The sequence below is a fragment of the Nanorana parkeri genome, unplaced genomic scaffold (assembly GCF_000935625.1).
Source record: "Nanorana parkeri isolate BGI_ZX_2015 unplaced genomic scaffold, ASM93562v1 scaffold7, whole genome shotgun sequence".
In the NCBI taxonomy this organism is placed as follows: domain Eukaryota; kingdom Metazoa; phylum Chordata; class Amphibia; order Anura; family Dicroglossidae; genus Nanorana; species Nanorana parkeri.
Window position 1 is genome coordinate 1,715,332 of NW_017306275.1, and position 22,187 is coordinate 1,737,518.

The 22,187-nt window shown below is 40.4% G+C and overlaps 1 protein-coding gene across 1 annotated transcript in view; it reads right to left on the reverse strand.

Moving 5' to 3' along the window:
• The window catches only part of DLGAP1 (DLG associated protein 1), a 205,333-nt gene that overhangs the window by 43,779 nt on the left and 139,367 nt on the right, over positions 1–22,187 (reverse strand). Inside the window, exons 5-6 of the mRNA XM_018553488.1 lie at positions 14,092–14,456; positions 6,899–6,990 (exon numbers count right to left, since the gene is read on the reverse strand). Of these exons, the coding sequence (XP_018408990.1) occupies positions 6,899–6,990; positions 14,092–14,456 (457 nt within the window). The remainder of the gene's footprint in view (positions 1–6,898; positions 6,991–14,091; positions 14,457–22,187) is intronic.

The following is a 22,187-nucleotide window of genomic DNA, read 5'->3' on the forward strand; positions in this document are numbered from 1 at the left end:
CATTACATAATCGTCACATTTTGCCAAGTTCCTAAATTATTTCAGTAATATTATTTCGTAAGTTTTTTTTTTTGCATGGGGTCCTCTATGCCAGACCCCTATCTAGGATAAGGATCCAGTATAGATTTTAGAGGGAACCATGTGTCATTTTTTACATTTTTACATTTACATATTTTATTTTAGACTGGGGTGCCTTGAGATTTTGCATACTATTAAAGGCTGCATGACAGTTTTTGGTAAGAAAACAGCAACAAGCAGCGGTGTAAGGTGCTGAGAAGATTGACATCATGAACTGGATTAACCTGTATGCAATATAATACGCCAGCTCTGTCAGCTGCAGGACAGGAGTGCTTCACAGTGTGAAGAGCGTCTGCTTCTTTATACCTTTAAAATTGAACATTTTCTCACTTCCGTACTAAGGGAATAATGATTGCTTTGTCCTATAGGCAAAAAAATAGTAAAACTGTTACAGTCCATTAGATATCAATCCCCCTAAAACTGTATATTCTCATGTGCTTTGGTTGTTCCAACAGCAAGAGTTTTCCTAAAATGGAAGATCACTCCTTTTTCGTGCTGCCTTTTTCATAAAATTCTATGGAAAGAATAATATTACTGTGTAATAGCTAAAGTTGGTGGGAGTAGTAGGTGCACACAGGGGCGTCCCGAGGCTGGGTGACACCCGAAGCGGTAACCGAGTGTCACCCCGCCGAGACGTTACTGCGCATGTGCGTGACGTCACCACGCGCGTGTGCGATTAGGCCAGCTTCGGCTTTCAGCGCGGCTCAGCCGAGCTGAGGCATATGCGTTCGGCTCGACCACGTGCGGGAGCTGTACGGGCTATAGTGAATAGCCCGTACAGCACCGCTTCGGTTCTGCTGAACCAAAGGGGTCCTGGGGCCGAAGCTGGCCGAAGCTACGGCTAGATCCTTTGGCAGCTGTCATTATTATCATACGAACTTCCTATACATGGGCACCAGAATTTGGCACCAGAAAGTCCACAGTCTTGGGAAAATAGGAGTTATTTTAAGCGAATCACTGTTATTGTCTAGGCTACAGATGAAATCCGGGCACAAAAAGTTTCATTTAAATATATTCCTCCATTGTAACAAAAGGATATAAAGCCACTTTGTGTGCACCAAATGGATTTGCAGTGACAACTGTGCTGTACATAGCCTGTGCAGTGAGCAGTGCTGTGGGAGGGACCCAACAGGCCCCACCTACTACAGGCAGAGAAGTACAGGATGAGATTGAGAGAAGACCAGTCACCCTGCAGATAGAGGGTAGCAGTAACTGGTCTTTATTACAGGAAGCTTCCGTACAAAGAAAAAGTTTCATACTGGATTACTGCACAGGTCTGAAAGAAATATACAATGCACACCAAGATTCAAGTCAGACTACACATGCCTCTTGTATTTAGACTATATTTGGTTATCCCAGAGTTCAGATTTAAGCCAATGACAAAAGTTCCTGACCACACTTTTTCTCCATTTTTCATAGGTATAAACATGCACATTGGATGATCAAAGCATGTATGTTTTTTAAGTCCCTGAAAAACAATCTTATTTGTTCAAAGTAGGGCTGCGGAAATTAACGATTAATTTCTTGATTAATCGTTAAACTTTTTGATCAATTAAAATTATTTTGACCGCTAATGAAAACACTCACCTCTCCGCCGGCTTCCGGGAGTCCCGTCGGATATCCGGTGATGTCACAGACATCAACATCAGCGGACTCCTCCCCCCTTCCCCAAGTGGCTCCGTCGGCAAGGGAAGGGGGGAGGAGTCCGGTGACGTTGTTGTCCGTGACGGCTAACGAAGGGAAGGGGGAGGAGTCCCATGACGTCGATGTCCGTGACGTCACCGGACTCCTCCCCCCTTCCCTTCATTAGGCGACGGAGCCACTTGGGCCTGTGAGTTTGCCCAAGAAACTTTCTGCACGAGCGCCAGCCAAGGCATAGGCCTATACACATACAGCACAGCAATGAAGTAATAAAATGAACTAGGATCACACTAATCCAGCACGTTATTATTCTGAGTTGCCCCACTCAAGCAGCGGCCATATAGAGTGGGGCACGTGAGATTAATAATGCGCTGGATTACTGTAATCCTAGTTCATTTTATTACTTCATTGCTGTGCTGTATGTGTATAGGCCAATGTAGTTGGATCTGTATGTGCGTTATAATTAATCAAAATTAATCGATTAAAACATTTTGATTAATCAAACACGAAAATTGTAATCAGTACCAGCCCTAGTTCTAAGCATTTAACATTTAGTACATACATTTAGTATGCAATGAAGTTTCACATTATAATTATTGATTTGTAGGTATACTTTTGGCTGTTGATAAATGAATTCCATAATAATACTGGTGTCCAAAGATCCACTCTGATCAAAGTGTGCAAGATGCTGTGTCGATGTGGGATAGCCCTGAGTTTTTTGGCTTCTTGCCTCAGTACAATTATATGCTGGTATTTTAATTGGCATCCTATTTTCTTGGTACGGAAATTAGATTTTAAAACTCAATAACATGCTCTTAAATGATTTATATGCATGGCATTGTATATATACAGAACAAAGAAAAGTGTAAAGACTAAACCTGACGTTACATTCCTGTGGCCTGGCAGTTGTTGGTGAACTATAGGTTCTAGCATGCAGTTTACCTGAAGGTTGCCCAAACCGGAAAAAAACAGAGCTGTCAGAGTGCTTGTATACTTTGACAGCAAAAATGCCAACTGTAATCCCAAGCCTACACAACAGAATGGAGGAGGTATCTCTGAGCACTATCCTATTTGCATGTGTTTAATATTGTAGTATTGAAAACTCTAGAGATCTGCGCCGGGGGGCAGTGATGAGTGACCAGTCAAGAAGTGGGTTAAAAGGCCATGAAACAAAGAAAGCTGTGACATTCCTTCAAGTCAGTGTCAGTGGGGGAGGCCTTCAATGGAGGATCACTAATGCACTCCATTATCACGCCCTGCATAATTAAGAGCATTGGGCTGTATGTAATGAATTAGACTGATAAAATGTGCCTTACAATGATCACGGTGACCAAATAACATTCACAGAAATATGATCTGGGTAATTATTGGTGCTTTATCTCATGAAGCGTCATTTTACTCCACCTCATATAGGAACTTTACTGGAGCCTGAACCTAGATAACCCACACCTTTTTAAATTATAGTCAAAAAAAGTAAAAAAATCTATGAAATTTTAGAAACTTAACAGGAGCTCCCAGCTTTTATCAGCCTGAGCCTGGATAACCTGCATTTTTTTAAATTACTGTTAAAAAATTGATCATAGTAATTGACAAAATTATTAACAAAAACTACACTGGAGCTTCCAGCTATTGTCAGCCTGAATGTGGATAACTCACAACTTTTTAAATTACAGTCAAAAAAGTATAAAAACTGGTCAAATAAAGTGATAAAATTATAGAAGCTTCACTGGAACTGGAACTCCCAGCTTTTACCGTCCTGAACCCAAAAAATTCTGCGCTTTTTAGAATTATAATAAAAAAATTCAGAAATGTATTAAATTAATTGATATTTCCTTATAGAAGCTTTACTGAAGCCTTCAGCTATTACCAGCCTGAATCTAGATAACCCACACCTTTTTGAAATTACAGTCAAAGAAGTTAAAAAATTGAAAACAATCATTAATAAAATTATAAAAGGTTTACTGGAGCCCCCGGCTATCACCAGCCTGAACCTGGATGACCTGCACCTTTTTAAATTACAGCCTAAAGAGTTGAAAAATGTATCAAATTAATCTGGAGCATCTGGAGCAGTTTTTAAACCATGTCACATTTCACTGTTCATGAACTTGTCAGGAGAAATAGAGTGAAAAACGAATTCCAGTATTTATAATAAACTGATCACTTTCATATATTCATATATACATATTTCATATAACATGTACCTAAAAAATGGAGAGAAAAAAATTAATTTCCTGTTTCAAAGCCATATTTATTGTTTTTGGATCAACTGTTTCAGTTATCTCAGATACTGTCACAAAATGGTAAGGGAAAGAGTTCTATCACTTGCTGTGGGGAAATAAAACAGTGACATCTCCTTGTTTCAATAGAAAGCATAGCCAAAAGCAAGTACATTGGTAGTTGGATGTCAAAAGACACCGAATTCAGATTATTTCCACTTTTATACTCATATATGCAAGCAAGCATGGAAGAAATTCCTTTCACATCTATGTACTATAAACGTTTATTACGTTATTGTACACTGTGCCCCTACAAATATGTGTAATCACAGCGATAAAAGTGGCATGGTGGTGCATATCTAATATCTGACTATCATCAGCAGATAATCTTCAAAGCAGAGGTTTAGCCTGACTATTCATGGAAGAGTTAGATTGGACGAGCCAAATGAATACAACATTTTAAAATAACCATTATGCTCCAAAAATGATGTTTACCATATGTAGCATATTTGTACATACAGTATGTATCATGTTATGTTTCTTAAATTACCAATGGAAAAAAAAGGCCTGGATCATGTGCTCATTGGAGTTAATTCACTTGCCAAATATCTACCACTTTGCCCCAACAATACACCATAAAAGCCTCATGATTAATCTTCTGACATGGAATCCACTTGATGGTGAAAAGACCGATCAGTGACAGTTGAAGGCACTGTTGAAGTATTACTTGTAAACAAAACCACATGAGCATGGAGCAGAAGATCACACGAATACCAGTGTCACAGGACACTCCTCACCACCTGTGGTGTTCTAGCTGGGAAAGATATTCACCTTGGTTAAATCATGCTAAATATACCAGTTTACTATCATAACAATCAAACAGTTTAACCTTACATGCATTGTTTTGTTTAACTTGACATAACTTCCAGACAATGGTTGAGACAGTATGTAATAAGAGGGACAATGGTGACATTTGGAGTAAGTCATTCTTGGACAAAAGCTTCAAGGCTTTACATTAATGCCAGTTCGTTCAGTTTTTCAGTAGCATACCTTACCTTAAAGGCTAAAGCCGGGTATACAAGCATATATTTTCTTTGTTCAACCTGCGGGCTGAACGATTCAAATATAACAGATTCCTCCATCAACGTTTAGGGGCTGCTGGCCACTCTCAGGAAGCTGATTGGCTGCAAGCTCCGTTTGGCCAAGAATTTTCCAACCTGCTCCTTCAATCAGCTGATCGAGGGATGCCAGCCAGAAGGGCACTGATAGCAGCACCCACCGTGCAAATTTCGTCCGGTTCATGTATAGCCTACGTAAGTTTACCTTTTGGAAGCAGCCAAAATTCACTGAATGTATAGCCTACTTAAAGGAGAAATACAAGGTGAGTGATTTTCACTCATCCTCACAGTTCGAGCTGACGTGTGACAATGAAACGGTCACACGTCGGCTCAATAGATCGGGAAGCGCTGACTGGGGGAACAGATGGAGAGGGGGCAGGTACAGCTGGCTCTGCCTCTAGATAGGCAGAGCCAGCTGTCAATCACGCAGCTGGGTGGATCTCGACAGTAATGTCGGCATCCGTCCCGGCTGCGGCGGACTTAGTATACCGCGAGCTGTAGCTCGCAGTATACTGAGCTTTGGGTCATGGGAGGATGCTAGTTTATGTCCTCCCATGACCCTTAGGAGAACTGTGAGGAAAAACACTTACCCCATAGTTCTCCTTTAAGTTTACTTTTTTGACCATATTTCGTGTTATACCCATATTCAGGGTGTATCAAAAAACATCGACACGGCTCCACCCCACATTTATAGTCAATTCATACTCACTGTCCCTGTAAAGAAAGTTCATACCTTGGTATGGACAGGGGATTAAAGAAAGAGTCTGCAGGAACCTGAGCATCACAGCAGCAATCGACTGATCATGGCTGCAATGCTTTGCAGACTGGAAGGCAAAAAAAATGTAAATATACATTTTTTTCTTTTATTAATGTGTGTGCATTTATTATTTTTTGTAAAAGGTAGACTTTGCCTTTTAAAGTGTATTTCCACTTGTGAAGCCAAATTGGGGTAACACCTCCTTTACATTTGTTGCATATTCATGTAGCATAACGTTTTAATGGTAATGTTAATGTTTAAAGGAGAACTATGAGGTGAGTGCTTTTCACTCACCTCATAGTTCTAGCCGACCTGTGACAATGACACTGTCACAGGTCGGCGCAGTAGATCGGGAGGTGAGCGAACACATACCGGGTTCGCTCGCCTCTCGATCCTGTCACGGCTCTCTGCCGTGCCAGAGGGAGGGGCTGGATTCCCCTCTCCCCGCTCTGATCTGCCAGCGCTGACGGGCGGAATGGACGGGGGAGGGGGCGGGTACAGCTGGCTCTGCCTCTAGATAGGCAGGGCCAGCTGTCACTCACGCAGCTGGGCGGATCCCGTCATTAAGTCGGGATCCGCTCTGGCTGCGGCGTCTCAGTATACCGCGAACTGTAGCTCGCGGTATACTGAGCTTAGGGTGACGGGAGGACGCTAGTTTGTGTCCTCCCGTTACCTTAAGGAGAACTATGGGGAAAAACACTTACCACATAGTTCTCCTTTAACCTTGCCTGTCCTGTGCTGGCAGATCTCATTATCAGTCATAAACTAGATCTGAACACTGTCCATCCTAACAAAGTGTTAAAGATCTCAGGATTTGTGTTCTTTATGTTATTGAGAGGACACTAATTCTGTCCCTATTGTGTCCCTCCCCACTTTCACTTTGAAATTGTGCAGTGTGCTCTGCCCAAAGACCTGCTCCAAAGAAACAACTAGAAAGGTGAGAAATATTTTTTATGCGGTGTGAATAGGAACACATAACTAACATTTGTTGGGGGTTTTCCTAAATTTGACTGCAAAAGCAGAAAATACACTTTAATACTGGCTTGCCACACACCACACCACTATATGGGGTTTTATAAAATCCTTACGCTCTTTCTTCTTCGACTTGAATTCCCACCGATTGGTATCGGTAGGCTGCTTCTCTCTGCTCTGCATTAGCGACTTCTTCTGGCCGATCAACCTGGAAAAAATACAGATTATTAAGTATGTTTTTATCTTTCAGACCAGATGTAGCCATCCTTTCCTGAGATGCAAAAAGGGGCCACCAGAAACTACACAATTTGTACTTGTATTAACCCCCGCACTGCAAGGGCTAAGTGCTTGTTTTGGTCTAGGATGTAAAAAAAAAAATGATATACTCATCCGAACCACAGTGCCACCTGGCTGCTAGACTCTTAACAGCAGCCTCTTTCCCCCTCCACTCCGGTGGTGGTATGTCCCTTGATTTCCTCACATCTAATACAACTTTATTAGACGTGATGACTCACACGTCCTTAGACCGCTGGAGCAGGGGGTGAGAGGCTGTGGGGACGGGTCTAGCAGTCAAGTGGGACTGAGGTTCAGGTGAGTATATCCTTTTTATTTTACACCCTAGACCAAAACAAGAACCTAACCCTTGAAGTGCGGGAGTAGCCCTACTGCAAGGGTTAAGTTTTGCTTTGCCCACAGTCGTTCTTTAAAGACCGAAATGCTTTAAACAAAATAATAGCGTTAATACCATGCAAATACCGTTGTTATCTTTATTTCTTCAATCACGTGGTCTTGTTTCTTCTTTACGGTTCAGCGTGGCCCGGGTAAGGGCTGGGGTAAGCCGCAGTGGGCCACATGTCCTGGTTATGTCACTCCAGAGCAGAGTGTGCTGCCAGTCAAGTATCTGATCCGCCCCCAGGGTGGATCCCGCAGGATCAGATGCTTCAGACTCCTCTCTGCATAGCCTGGTGGGGAGGGCATGAAAATGCTAGAGCGACATCACCAGGACATGTAATGCGCTGCAGCTTAGCCTAGCCCCCACCCCGGGCCATACTGATCTGTAAAGAAAAAAACACATTTTCCTTAAATTCCTTGGCTGGAAATACACTTTAAAAGACTGTGCAATCAAATTGTAACATGCATTGGCTGCATCAGATGTGCACAACTAGTGCTACATAGTGTGGGTTAATGTTCCCCTGAATTACATACAGTTCAAGTTTCAATATAACTGTATAAAGGATGCGCAGGACACAGCAATGGAAAAAGTCAGAAACAATTCATTAGATCAAAGACCAACATAAAGCCAGCTGCACAGCTTTTCAGTTTTTTTTCTTTTCATAAATTAGTTTCATAATTTTGATTTTGAACCATTTAACCTAAATGTAGTACATTGTAACATGTGTAGCCAGCTTTACACAGACTACAACTTCAATGTGTTGTAAGGAGATGTTGTGTTCCAAAGCTGGCCATACACCAGTAGAATTCCATTCAAAAATGTTCACTTTCAGAAAATGTCTTAGATTTTTCTAATGGTCAATGGGGTCTAATTGACGTTTGTTTTTGACTCTAGGGATGAGGAACATCAAATAAGAAGGAAATGAATGAAATCATACATATTATAATGTTCATGTGCTCGGCACAAAAGAAACCTGTTTTATATGTCTGGGATTCCAATCAAGTAGCTGGTCTGGAGTACCTTTTTAAGTACCTTCCCACGAACTTAGTAGACTCAATGGTGGCAAGATCGAATGCTCTGATTAACTATACCAATTTCTAACAGTGTATAGCCAGTTCTACAGAACGGAGGTAAAAATCTATCTATCTATCTATCTATCTATCTATCTATCTATCTATCTATCTATCTATCTATCTATCTAATCTATCTATTTATCTCAAGCTAGCTCTAGTATTTGCAAACCAATGCATTGGCAGTAGTAAATGCTATTCGTACAGCTTTCTCTCTAAGCTCAGTGCTTTTCTTCTTTTTTTCCAATTATAGACGTCCTAGTAAAACATATTTGAGATTCAAATGTGTATACTGAAAAAAAAGACTGACTGGAAGAACCTCCGTACAAGTTATTAGACAGGAAATGTTTCACAATAGGCATAGTAAAATATTATTATAAGCCTAAAAACCTAGAACAATGTAGGTGAGATGTAAATTTATAAGCAGTGTAATTGTTATGTAAATAATAGGTAACATTATAAACTAGTTATTATTCCTATACAGGCTCATTCCTCTGCATTCTTAGGTATTCACATGCTTAGAAACAGCTATTCTGAACCACCTAGTAAGGTGTATAATAAAAAAGTACTTGCTAAAAAAAAAGTGGAATTGCTATGGAGATTGGAGCAGTAAATTGGGGGTTTTATGACTTCTTCTGGAGCTAGAAAAGTTTGGCACATTCATTTCTAGAACCAATAACCATCACTGCATGCGTTATTTTGGCATAGAAAAAATATTTTTCAAATCATCTAAACATCTAACAAAAATGAATAGTTATTTACTGACCCTTAAAAGATAGCTGTACTTTCAAACAACCAAATCCTAATATCCACTCCCTTTCCTAGTTGTATCCCCCATAACTCAGATCATTGGGGGACCAGGTGGGTCAGCATCTGTGGCCTCACTGGGTAATGTTCATGCCCCCTTCTAAACCATTAAGTAATGTGCATCCTATCTTCCCTAGGGCCTAATGAATGTTGCAGGCTTGAAAGTCAATGGCTTGCACCCCAACATGCCTGGCCAAAGCACCACAGTGTATAATGGTGATCTTTCCTTGTGGTGCGCTGTGGTGAAGAAAATGCTGCAGTAAAACCTGCATTGTGGTGTGCTGGCTGGCCATCCATAGTGCATGTGAATGTGAACAATAATACTACACAAAAGTCTGAACTGGCTTTAAAACTAACAATAACAAGTTGATAATAAGTGTATGCTCACATCTTCTCATGTTCCCAGGTAATTTGCAGTATTGCTGCTGAAATGCACTCTGTGGCGCACCTAAATTACTGGCGTATCCAAATTATTGACAAATACTGTATATAGAACAAACCGAATGATACAGAAAGGGATATCTTTGAAAAATAAGCAGGCTTTTGTTATTACTTGATAACAGAAAGTTTAACCCTACTTGATTACAGTTAATGGAATGCTACTGCCATTAAATATTTGGTGACTGCTTTAAAAAATGACAACACTCCCTTTTCTCATGGGTAATATTAACTCCGATAGTTTAACCTAGTTATAAATCTGTGCTGGGCAATTTTTCCACTTACTTTGCCATATTTCAGCACATGTGAAAAGTACCTGTTTTGCAAACACATTTGGCCACTTGATCATGATTTCTTCTTTATGTGCATACGTTTTATCATTTTTTTACAATTCAATTTGATATTGCAAACACCCATGCCAAAGCCAGGCCTATTAAATTCAGAACCTCGCTCCTGCCAAGTATAGGCCCACAAGGGAGAGTACATACCATTCCATTCTAAACACCTTAATGATGAAGGCAACCACTGAGTTTTCAATAACCAAAAACAGTATAATCTGTGTCTTCAGGATTCATGCAAAGAGCATGTCATGACACCTTTGAGATCACCCGTGCATCTGCAATACACAGCCTTAAAGTCCATATCCACCTTTGTAAGTGTTTAGCAGTTATCGTGGTAATGAAGAGGTGCAGTGATGATGTATACTGTACACGTGTACATTTGCATGTCTCACATTGCTGGCTTTCTTCAGTTTTTTTAATAAACTTTTTATTAGGCCTGAATCCTAGAAATTCAGAATTCACAGGAATTCACAGCAAAATCAGTCTGACACCAGGGAACACAATACACTGTCCTGGGGAGGGGGTGCCACTATGCCGCTATGAATACTAATCAATGGGGGGAGAGAGCTCAGTTGTAATATACACACATTGCTTTCAAAATGCAGAGGTGCTCATTTCCATGAAAAGATGAAGAGCAAAGCGAACAAAAAAAGTATGTTTTTAAAAATACCTCCACAAAGGTGGAAATGGGCTTTAAATCTCATGTGTGGGAAGTCCTGGTGACAGACAGAGATACGAGCACCATACTTGCCAACATCTCTGTTCCAGTCCCTGTGACAGTGTCACCCCTACCCACAGTCCACACATGTTATGCCCTCCTTCAGTTTAGTACTGGCCAGAGCACACCCACTTTTTGGCAGTCCTGCCTCTAGTTATGTAGGAACCACCAACTTGCGGCCATGAACCTTTCAGTAATACCTTTTTTGAGGCCCATGTAATGCTGATGCTGTGACCTCAAGAGGCAGCCCTGGATATAGCATCATAAAAACAGAGCACCTAGATGAGGGACTGTACCAGCAAATCTGGGGCAGTTGGTCTTTGTGTAGCACTTGTATGCTTATGGATATGGTATGTAAAAAAAAGCTTAAACTAAAGCCAAGCCAAAACTGTTTTTTTTTTTAAGGAGTGGACAATGATTAAAGAGCCCTGTTTTTACTGCTAACTGAAGCACCTTTCGAGAGTTTCCCCCTGACTTTCTGTCAAATGAAAATCTTGACTCGACATACGCTTAAAGTACATCTAAACCGAATAACAAAAATGTATTATATTTCAGCTTACCAGTCCTTAGATGTAGTGGCTGCCTTAATTTCCTTTCAAGCCAGGTATATTTTTGGTAAGAACAGAAAAATACATGTTGATTCTGATAGAAATCTTGTTTTCATGTAACTTCCTGAAATCTCAAACAACTTTATCAGGTTTCCAAGCCTTCATCTTCTGTGAATTGCATTATCTCTCCTACCTATTTTAGGGAAGCTAAGGAGAGTTGGAGGTGTTTGTAGTCCAAACTAGGAGAGCAACCTAGGGAGACAACACTGCTCCTCCACCGTACAGTGAATTGTCACCCTAGGACAGGAAGTGTATAACTGGAAGAGTCACCAGGTGAAAAATAAAGGACAAAAAAAAGCTTGAACAAGGAAACTAATATAGTCGCCACATCTAAGGACTGGTAAGCTGGAATATTTCATATTTTTGTATTTGGGTTTAGATATACAGTACTTTATCTGTTAAATTTGATTCACCCATCATAGGCAATGCTGCTCTCATTATTCTTATATTAAATTCTGTCCAATATCATTGGAAAAAACTTCATACTCTCTCAGTCATGATTGCGTTTACTATTATGGAAATAAGGTATCCTGATTGCTCAGATTAGCTGGGCCATGATCCAATGAGTCATGACGTGATTGGCTGTGGCCATTTTTAATAAAAGCAGAGCTCCAGTCAACCAGCACAACGAACATTTTTACATGTAAACTTTTTACCTGCCACTATTTTCGTGACTCTGCTTTATTAGTCTTGTAATTCCAGTCTCCAACAGTATGGTAATAAACAGGCAACAGGTTTTAGGGCACATTTTGCAAAATATCATTATGTTGCGTCACCCCCCCCCAATGTTAGGGGAGGAGGCACATTACCAGCATGCACATCATCTCTGTATTTAAAAAGCTTTCCTGGGAAACCTAATAAATAGTGGGATGGTTGAATGGCAGTCCCTGTCAAAACTTCCTTACCTCCTGGAGGATTAAATAGTTTAACATTAGGATAATGTTGTGTTCTCTAACACACTGTGTATTGCATACTGTTGACTTTTGATTGGCAGCTGGCCATGCTGATTCAGAAACCAGCAGCATGCACTACACATTGCATTTCGTGAGGACTACTTTTTTCTACAATGGATGGAATATTTGAGCTAGACTTCTACTTCACCAATAAATAACAGGCAGCGTGGCAACTTGTTCAGCAAAAAGCATTAGGACAGGAAGGATAGAATTTTCAACATTCATCATACTTCTGCTTTTGTTGGAAGTCTGGTACCCCTGCTGCACGGTGTGGTTTCAATCGCTGGCTGCTACATCAGAGGTGACATAGCGAGTGGAGATTTGAGTAACAGGTGGTGGGACGAGTAGATATAAATAGTCTTATTTTGCAGGTTTTTTTACATTTTCTAAATAAGGGACAGAGTTGCTTTAAGCATCTTACAGATCTAGCTATGAGCTTGTTATAGAGCTGTATTCACATGTGTTTCCTTCGTGGAATCTACAACACGGGTATATGAAAGGCTTGTTTAAACAAACCTTTTACCATAAAAATAAGTTCAATAAGAGAAGATTTATGACAGAATGCACTGTTTATTCCACAGATTTTTTTTAATGTGACTTGACTGATCAATTGTCACAATAAACAATTTCAATCACATAACAACTGCATGAGCAAACAATAACAGTTCAGATAGCTTCTCAAAAAAATACATTTAAGCTTTATGGCTATTGTTACCAAAATCTAGTCATGCATCCAAGTGTTCTCCTATAGCAGCAACACAGTTATTACAGCTTCCATTAAAAAATGTCTGACAGCTTCCATTAAAAAAAAAAAAATCTGCTATGTTGCTTCACCAACAGTTCTTATATCACTTAAAGTGAGCCTGTGCCCATATCATGTATACTAAAATATGTCCTAATTCATCTCTGTATCTATAGGCATTGTGGAATTATTTTTTTTTACTTTCACAACACAGGTAGTGAAATCTTAGCTTTATTCAATATAAACACATCTTGGCAGGCTGCCAGCCCTCTAGTGTAGACATTCAAGAGATGTTTCTGAGCTGTTACAGCTAGTTTAGGCTTCAGTTTGTAGAAAAGCATTGTAAACAGCAAGCTTTCCTGCGCTTTTGGCAAGCTTTGTTGAAGCTTTTAAAGTACCTTTCAGCTTCAGTTGGGGAATGTTAAACACAGATCTTAATGGAAGTGCTGACTGTCAATTTAAATAAGCATCTAGCAAACATCAGTAAGATTCAGCTCTACTTGAAGCTTGTTGAAAGCCTGGTAGCAGCTTGTTTAAAGAGACAGTTAGCATTCCCATTAAGATCTGTGTTCAATAGTCCGCATTGTAAAAAGTTTAATGTCCAAGGCCTGGGTACATGTGCACTTTAAGGATCTAGTGGTGAGGTCTTTTTGCTTTCAGGTCTACAAAATGATGAAGACCTTTAGAAGGGGATCACAGCACTTCTGCCAGATGTATGTGATTTATATTATAAAGAATACAACAGAAGGAGCGTGTAGCAGAAAATTAGATAGGAACACCCAAAACTCCAAAGTGGGCAGGAACAGAGTCATAAATTATTACTTAAGAGAGTCAGAAATTCTAACTTAAAAAAAAATGACAGCAGTTGTTTCATCTTAACAAAATCTACGAGCAATAGAAGTATCACCTTTTACTGGACTTAACTATTAAAATGTCATCTAGTAACAAGCTTTCTTTACCTGTATACCAATGGATAGGTTTTTCCTGAATTGATGCTTTTTCCTGTCTTCTGCAGTGATGGTGGAAACGGTTGATGTAGAGTTTACTGTCATGGCGTTGTCCATGTGTTGGCTGGCTGGGCCATGGATCTGAGCATTGGCAGCTTCAATAGCAGCAGTAAGTGCTTTCATACTGTCCAGGCTCTCAGTGGAATTACTGAGCCCTGACTGACTAATCATATCCCCCCTTTGTCCATGTCCATCCATGTAGGCATCTTGGGCAGATTCGGTACTACTCTGAGCTGTGATGGAGATGAAAGGTTTTGTTGTTTTCCTGGGTGGTACCGGAGGAGGTGTCTTTTTATATGTGGTGATACATGAAGATACTGAAAGGAAAAAAATTAAAATATATAAGAAACACATTTCAAATGTTTAGGCAGATTGATATTCATATTTCTTTAAACATATTATTGCTGCAGAAATAACATTATAGTTTGTGCATTGAGTGTCTGGTGTTCCTGGGATGAAGACACATTTAGATCCAGCACAGAAACTAGTAACAGAGAATGGTTTTATAGGACAAAGGTAAACTCAGGACATGCTTAAGTTTTACTGCGCTGACTCACATTTGTGAAAACAAAGCAGATAAGTATAACAGCCTGACTGTCAACTGTGCATTTGGAAATAGTTTTATAATATATATGGCATTGATTTCCAACAACAGTGTTGAGCAAGATACATTTGCAAGTATTCAATATCTGCCAGTTGGTCTCCTGAACCACATTTGCCGCCCTCTGGTATACTGATCTCAACTAGTATATATGCTTTAGAATATTCTACTTTTTCAAGGGGAAGGAGACCCCCTAAAAAACCCATACCAGCATGGTATTCAAGAGTTCCTAATGGCCTCAGGTGCAGTAGAAGAGCACCTGAAATGTGGGCCAGAGGGGGTTCATTTAAGTTTGCAACCCCCTGCTTTGGTGTACTAACATTTATTTTTAATAGACCAGTTAAGTACCATATTGAAGAGTGGTACAAATCCTTCATCCCTCATTCTATTCAAATTTATCTCAATGTGATTTATTTACAGCTCGTAGCTGTAGTGAACAGTTTGTAGACAAAACCTTTTTTTTCATTTTGGAAAGAGTGGAGAAGGGTTAGACTTCCTGTAAAGTTTTTTTCCTGTTTGTGTCCCTGCTGGAGAGATTAACCTCTCTATATGAACTGGTGACTGAGAAAAAAAAGGGGAAATCCAAAATGTTTGAGTTGTCCCCACAACAAGAGGTGAGGAAAAATCTTCCAACAGGGACACTTGTTCTTAACGATTGAATTCCCCTCACCTTGGGAGATTTCCACTAACATATTGTTGCATCTCTGGGACAGGAAGTAAAGAGAATTTTCCCTAATTGTACATAGACAGCACAAAATAACCCTTTCATACTCTAATCCCTGTATCTAAAACGAAAAAAACTATTTTGGCTATTAACCTCCCTGGCGGTATGATTATTCAGGATTTTAGCATCCCAAAGCGGTACATTGTTTTTCATGGAAATTTGTTGTTTTATATTGTAGGCCTGTAATTCTTAGTAAATCTTAGGAATAACTCACCTAAATCTGTCCAAACAAGAGTCCAGTAGACATCCCGGGTATGAGAAAGTTTGAAACACGAAATTAAAAAATTATAATATAATAAATTATAAATAATTATAAGAAATTATAATATAATAAATTATACATAATTATAAAAAATTATAATATAATAATACAAAAAATGGTCCAGTAGATGGGAATTCTGGGGGCACTGCGTGATCCGTACCACAGTAAATAAAGTACCAAGTTCACACATCACTGAGCTCGGTCGCAGAATTGTCGCTGTTTTAGGTCAAAAGCGGTTTTAGGTCCTAAAACCTAAAAGAGGTTTTAGGTCAAAAGTAAATTAGAATCACTTGCAGAATTGAGTGATAGTGATTCGTTGGGAAATTCGTCATCAGACACTGAAAGTGACTTTCAGTGTCAGATGACGAATTTCCCAACGAATCGCTATCGCTCAATTCTGCAAGTGATTCTAATTTACTATCGCTGTTTTCTACCTGGTCTAAACCCGCTTTTGACCTAAAGGGACGCTTTTTGGATGCCATGGACGTTTACAAGTTTCCAGGCAGAAAGAACAGCAAAAGTGCAGGCAGGGCACTGGACAAAGCTCTAGGGACAAAATTTAAGTGAAATAGTTTGATACATAAGTGTAATTATAGCAGATTGCATTGTATTCTGTGCATTCTGTGCAAATGTCATTTTTCACTTTTGAATTTCCCGCCGGCTCCGCCCCCCGCTGTGACACCTGAAAACGAAAGTAAAACTCAGATGCCGGCATCGGCTGGCCGCGTACAGGACACCGTAGGCTCGCAGGGACAAGGTAAGTGTCACTTTTCTGTGCATTCCCAAGTCTGGCTCGGGGTTACCGCTCCTGGTACTGAAAGTTAACCCCGAGCCAGACTCAAGAATACCGCCAGGGAGGTTAATACACTTTTAAGAGTTTCAAGGACCCCTTTATTGTGGCAGCGGTAGCTCACAATTTGACTCAGACATTCAGTTTAGAAAGGTCTGTTTACCCCATGATATATGTGGAGACAGAGGGGTTAATCTGTTAAAGGCAAATAGGCTGTTCACTTTGCAAGGGAAGTTGCCCCTTAGTTTAGTAAATGAGGTGAAGCTCTGCTGACTTCCACCATCCAATCATGTGCAAGCAAAAATACTGTTTTTTGTTTTTATTTTCCTTAACCTTGATTGGGTATACTTTGTAAAGAGAAATATCACCACATTTACCAAGCTAAGGGTAAAATTTAGGTGAACAAACTCTAGCTCCTGCCTTTTCTCTTACCCGGCAGTAGTGCTCTATTGTGAGCCAGATATATATGTTCTGCTGATTCCAAGGGATTTAGTAAATCTAATGTAAGGATCATTTATAGTCAACAAAATAAACTTATGTCTTTCTATTGTTTACTACATTTAAAGTAAGTAAATTGAGTTTGTTCCTTTTTTTCTGTTTGTTATTGGACTTTAAGACGCTATATATAGTACTCAACATATGATTCCTTATAAAGGCATGCCAATATCTTATTAAAAGCAGAGTAAATCAATAAACTCAACTATGTAGGGGTACAACCAACTAATCGATTAATCATCAGAAAAAAATATGAATATCGATTCGTTGGTTGGATCCCCCACTACCTGCTGTATTTACATTCAGCTGCCATATGCGGAATCTGTCATTCGCTGGCTAAAGCTAATCAAGCGCCATGTGCTTACAATACAATTATTGCAATTTTTTTTATAAAAAGGTGGGAAAAAAGTCATTTTTGGTTTCGGCCTGACAAATTCTGCTGCAGGAGGTATGTTGCAGTGCCATTCATTTCAATGGCACCCCAAATGCGCCTCCCACCCACAGTGTGATCGCCTGCACTGGAACCCACGGTACCACAATGTTGTGCGTTCCAGTGCAGTGCGATTGTAAAAAATTGTGCATGCAGTTTTATTCTGAAGTAAACTTTGTTTGTAACCCTGTATTTGTATATTTTCTTTAAATTAAGGATGGTATTTATTTAATTTTTTATATCCAATTAATCGAAAAAACAATTGCCCAACTAATCGATTATGAAAACAATCATTAGTTGCAGCCTTTGAACTATGTATACCAGATAAAAGACCCTAAATGCAGAGACACACTTATTCACACATTTAATCAGGCACAAACATGCTGTCCTTATGAATTCCAGTTACAAATGACTCAAATATCATAAAAGGGATGAGGTATCTTTCAGGGTTCTTGAATGGAACATTTCCCTTAAAAGAAGTTCTGAATGGAAGTATGTTTGCTCACATTTTATCATTGTGTTAAAACATACTGCCAGAAGAGGCAGAAATTAAATCAACAACTCCAGTCGAATATCCAGAATGCCGGCAAAGTGGAAGCCGAATTTAAATAAACATCTACATGGCTCATACAGAGAACAAAAGAGAACTATGTTCACAAGCCTCTGCATGCCAAGTGTCTAGTAGGTTGTACACACAGAAATAACACAGGACTTTTAAATATAAAAAGACACTATGATATTGGATAATATACTCCCTGGCGCCCTGCAAAAGGGAACCTATCACATAAAAAGAGCACTACAACGTGCAATAAGTCATTTGTTTGGAAGAATGTTTTGAGTCTTTCAATACATGGATTAATGTCACAAGCGAAGATGAGTACATTTGATAAAATCCACTCCACTGGTAATATGCCAAATTCAGCCTCAGCAATTCCTTTCATATATTAGATCTTTATTGGATAAATTAGGTCATTATGAACAAATGTAATTGCATTGCTCTCAGTCATTTAACCCCTTCGTAACTGACGACGTACAGTGTACGTCGCCAGCATCGGGGCTGTTTAAACAGACTCCCGGCGACTTTTGCCGCCGGGAGTCTGTTTAAACTTGTAGAGCCGACTGTCGGCTTTACAACAGAAGCGATCCTGGCGACTTACCTGTCGCCAGATCGCTTCTGCGTCCCGAAGAAGGATCGCTTCTGCGTCCCCGCCGGACACCCCCACCGTGCTTCCCGGGCTCCGTTGCCCCTCCTACGGGCCCGGAGAATACCCATTGGTATCTACACAATGTGACTGAAGGTCAGATAGTAAAGAACTTGGGCCCAGTGCTACAAGATCAGTGCAGGCTACATATGTGCAAGAGCGGTGGAAAGGGTCCAAAGGACTCATTCACCTTTCTTATGGAGGTTCAGTGGATTGGTGTGCCAGGTACATTGGCAGTGCATGCAGATATTTGGGCTTAAGGGCTTGTTCACACCAAATGCAGACCAGATCTGCATGAGTTTCTGCACACGCAGTGCAGTGGGTTGTGCCGCGTTTTTTATGCGTTTCGGGCCGTTTTTGGTAAAAAAAATATATATTTTTTTTAGTTTAGAATGGGCTTTTAGTGCATTCCAGAGCATTTGCATGCATTTTTGATGTGTTTGCATGCGTTCCAGAGCGTTCCAGAGCAGGTAAAATAGGGCTTGCTGCAGTTTTTTTTACATGCTCTGGAACTGAACGCTGCGGTGTGAACAAGAGCCCAAAATACCATTGGAATACATTGGACGCAGTTTTGATCCGGTCTGTAACTGCTCTGCTCTGCTCCTGGAATGCGCTTGGTGTGAACAAGGCCTTATGGTTTGTTATCACCTAGTCACTTGTTAATACACTCAAGGTGCAGCCATCTTGAATGCACTTCAATTCTATGCACTCCTCTCCTGAAAAGTAGATGTGTATAAACAGCAAGAAAACAGCAAATTAGCTAATATTGATTACTCATAAAAATCAGCAATAACATGCATCTGAGCCAAAAACTTTTAGTTTTGAATAGAGTGGAGAGGGATTAGAACACCTGCCAGGTTTTTATTGTGAATAGAAGATAGGTCATCAGCACTTAGTCCTTCAAGATGCAAACATAATCTTGTTTATTATAAATACGTCACATAGATCATAATACAACATTATGGGGCCCCACAAGAACCCCAGTTCAAACCCTGGTCAGGACACTATCTGCAAGGAGTTTGCATGTTCTCCCTGTGCTTGTGTGGGTTTCCTCCGGGTACTCCGGTTTCCTCCCACACTCCAAAGACATGCTGGAAGGTTTATTGGCTCCTGTCTAAATTGTCCCTGCATGCATGCATGTAAGATAGAGACCTTAAATTGTAAGCTCCTTGAGGGTAGGGAATTATGTGATTGTGCTCTATGTAAAGCGCTGCATAAATTGACCGCGCTATATAAATACCTGTAATTAACAAATAAGGGGGTCCTGTGCGGCCCCGAAACATCAGCCTTGTGACATATGTAACGTTTATAATAAAGGAGATTATGTGTGCATCTTGAAGGAAGAGTGCTGGTGATTTATCTGCTACTATCCTGAGGTTAAACTTGGCACCATGCATTGTTGTCACTACAAGCACCACCCCACTTACCTTCGACACAGCGCTGTATGGTGTGCAGTTGGAAATTGCATCGATTTAAGGTTGCTATTGCTCTCTATATCCCCGTTAAAGATGTTCACTATCTTTATTAGTCCTGGTGACCTTTCAGTGAAAGTAAAAAAAAATCCCAAATTTTGGGGTGTCATCAGAACAGGAATAGATGGGAAATCCTCCAATGGGGGCACTAGTTCTGGTGACCCTGCTGACCACCAGGGATTTCCCTCTCTTTGGAGGGATTTCCTATTGTGGATAGTGGACAGAAAGTAAAGGAGAATCTCCTTATGTGACACAGATGGCAAAAAAAAAAAAGTAAAAGAGGTTGTAGGCTGTAGCCCTCATTTTTAAAAAAAGGTTTTGGCTTCAGTCCTACTTTAATGTTAACAGCAAAATAAATCTGAACAATCTTTTTATAACAACACTTTATACAGCGCAATATTTGCCACTAGGTAGTTAAAGGTAAAAATGTACACTTTAAGTAAAACACCAAAGTGACTAGCAACAGGTTATTGGGAAAATGACAATGTACCATGTGAACTGCACAACAGTTTGTCTAGTTGCTGAATGCTTTTTTCCAACAAGGTTTTATTGTGCTAGTCTAACATGCCAACTCACAGCATGGCATTTATGAAATAAAGTGTCATTTATCAAACTATTCTCAGTGCACAGCAAAAGTGGGGATGGAAATAACCTTAGAAAAAATAACATTATAGAAAAGAAGATGAAAAGATAATTATATCTACTGGCATATTCTGAACGAACATTTCAGTATTTTTCTGATTGTTCCTATGGTAAATACAGTATATTTAGGAGAGTGAGATAAAGTCTTTGGAGTTTAAGGTTTCAGAAAGTACAATTAATTATCTTGGTATTCATTTCAAAGCACTCCATCAAATGTATTTATTCGTTTTAAGCCAATTTACACCCAAAAGCAAGCATGTAATACATTGCAGCTTGCCATTTCTTAGATATGGTGGTTGCATTAGTTTTAGGGGTCTATTCACAAAGCTGCCGAAGGATCTGGCCGTAGCTTCGTCCGATCCTTCGGCTAGCTTCGGCACCAGGACCCCTTCGGTTCAGGAGAACCGAGGGGGTGCTGTACGGGCTATTCACAATAGCCCGTACAGCTCCCGATCACGGCCGAGCGGCTCAGTCGAGCGCTGAGCCGTGCTGAAAGACGAAGCTGGCCGAGCGGCCGGCCATTGGCCGGCCGACAGCCTGCTTCTGACAGCTGGGCGGAGCCAGCCGTGATCTTGCATTTAGTTGCAAGTAGGATTTGATCACTTATATTGGTTTCGTTTGTGGTATAAATATAGCACGTATCACAATACCAAGCGCAGCACACTGGTTCACAAGTGATCTTACGGCTGGCTCCGGTTGCTAACCAGGGACACTGATCTCCAAGCATCTGACTCTAGGTTTTTTCCCTTTTTTTCCCTTTATTTTCACCTGGTGATCCGGTCACTATCACACTTACAGGGTTATTCACAAAAGGGTGAAGAGTTTGGAGAAGGCAGGAGAAGGGGACAATCTAGGCCAAAATAGCTGAACTGGAAAGTGAGCTGAATTAGAGACTTTTTCCAAATCGGCTATTTTGGCCTAGATTGTTCACTTCTCCTGCCTTCTCCAACCTCTTCACCCTTTTGTGAATAACACTGTTAACGTCATTGGGTGACAACTCACTGTACTGTATCAATGAAGGAGCAGCATTACCACCCAAGGCTGCCCTTCTAATTTGGACAACAAACGCCCCTCCATATTTCAATTACACAGGAGAGTTGTTTTGTAGCTTACAGAAGATAGCTGGTAGTGGCTGAGAACACTGTTTGAGATTTCAGTTCAGAGCAAAGGAAGTTACAAGGACACAATACTTTTAGCAGGATCAAGATGAGTTATAGGGGTCTATTCACGAAGCTGCCGAGGGCAGCCGAGTGAATGACCGATTTGAAGTGAAGTGAGCCGAACACTGTTCGGCTATTCACTTCAGGCTGGTACGGCTAATTTCAGCCGTACATCGGCTGAAATCAGCCGTACATCGGCTTGCTTCGTGTGGCTTCGGGTCGGCCGAACATGCTCAGCATGTTCGGCCGACCCGAAGTGCAGAAGGAGTT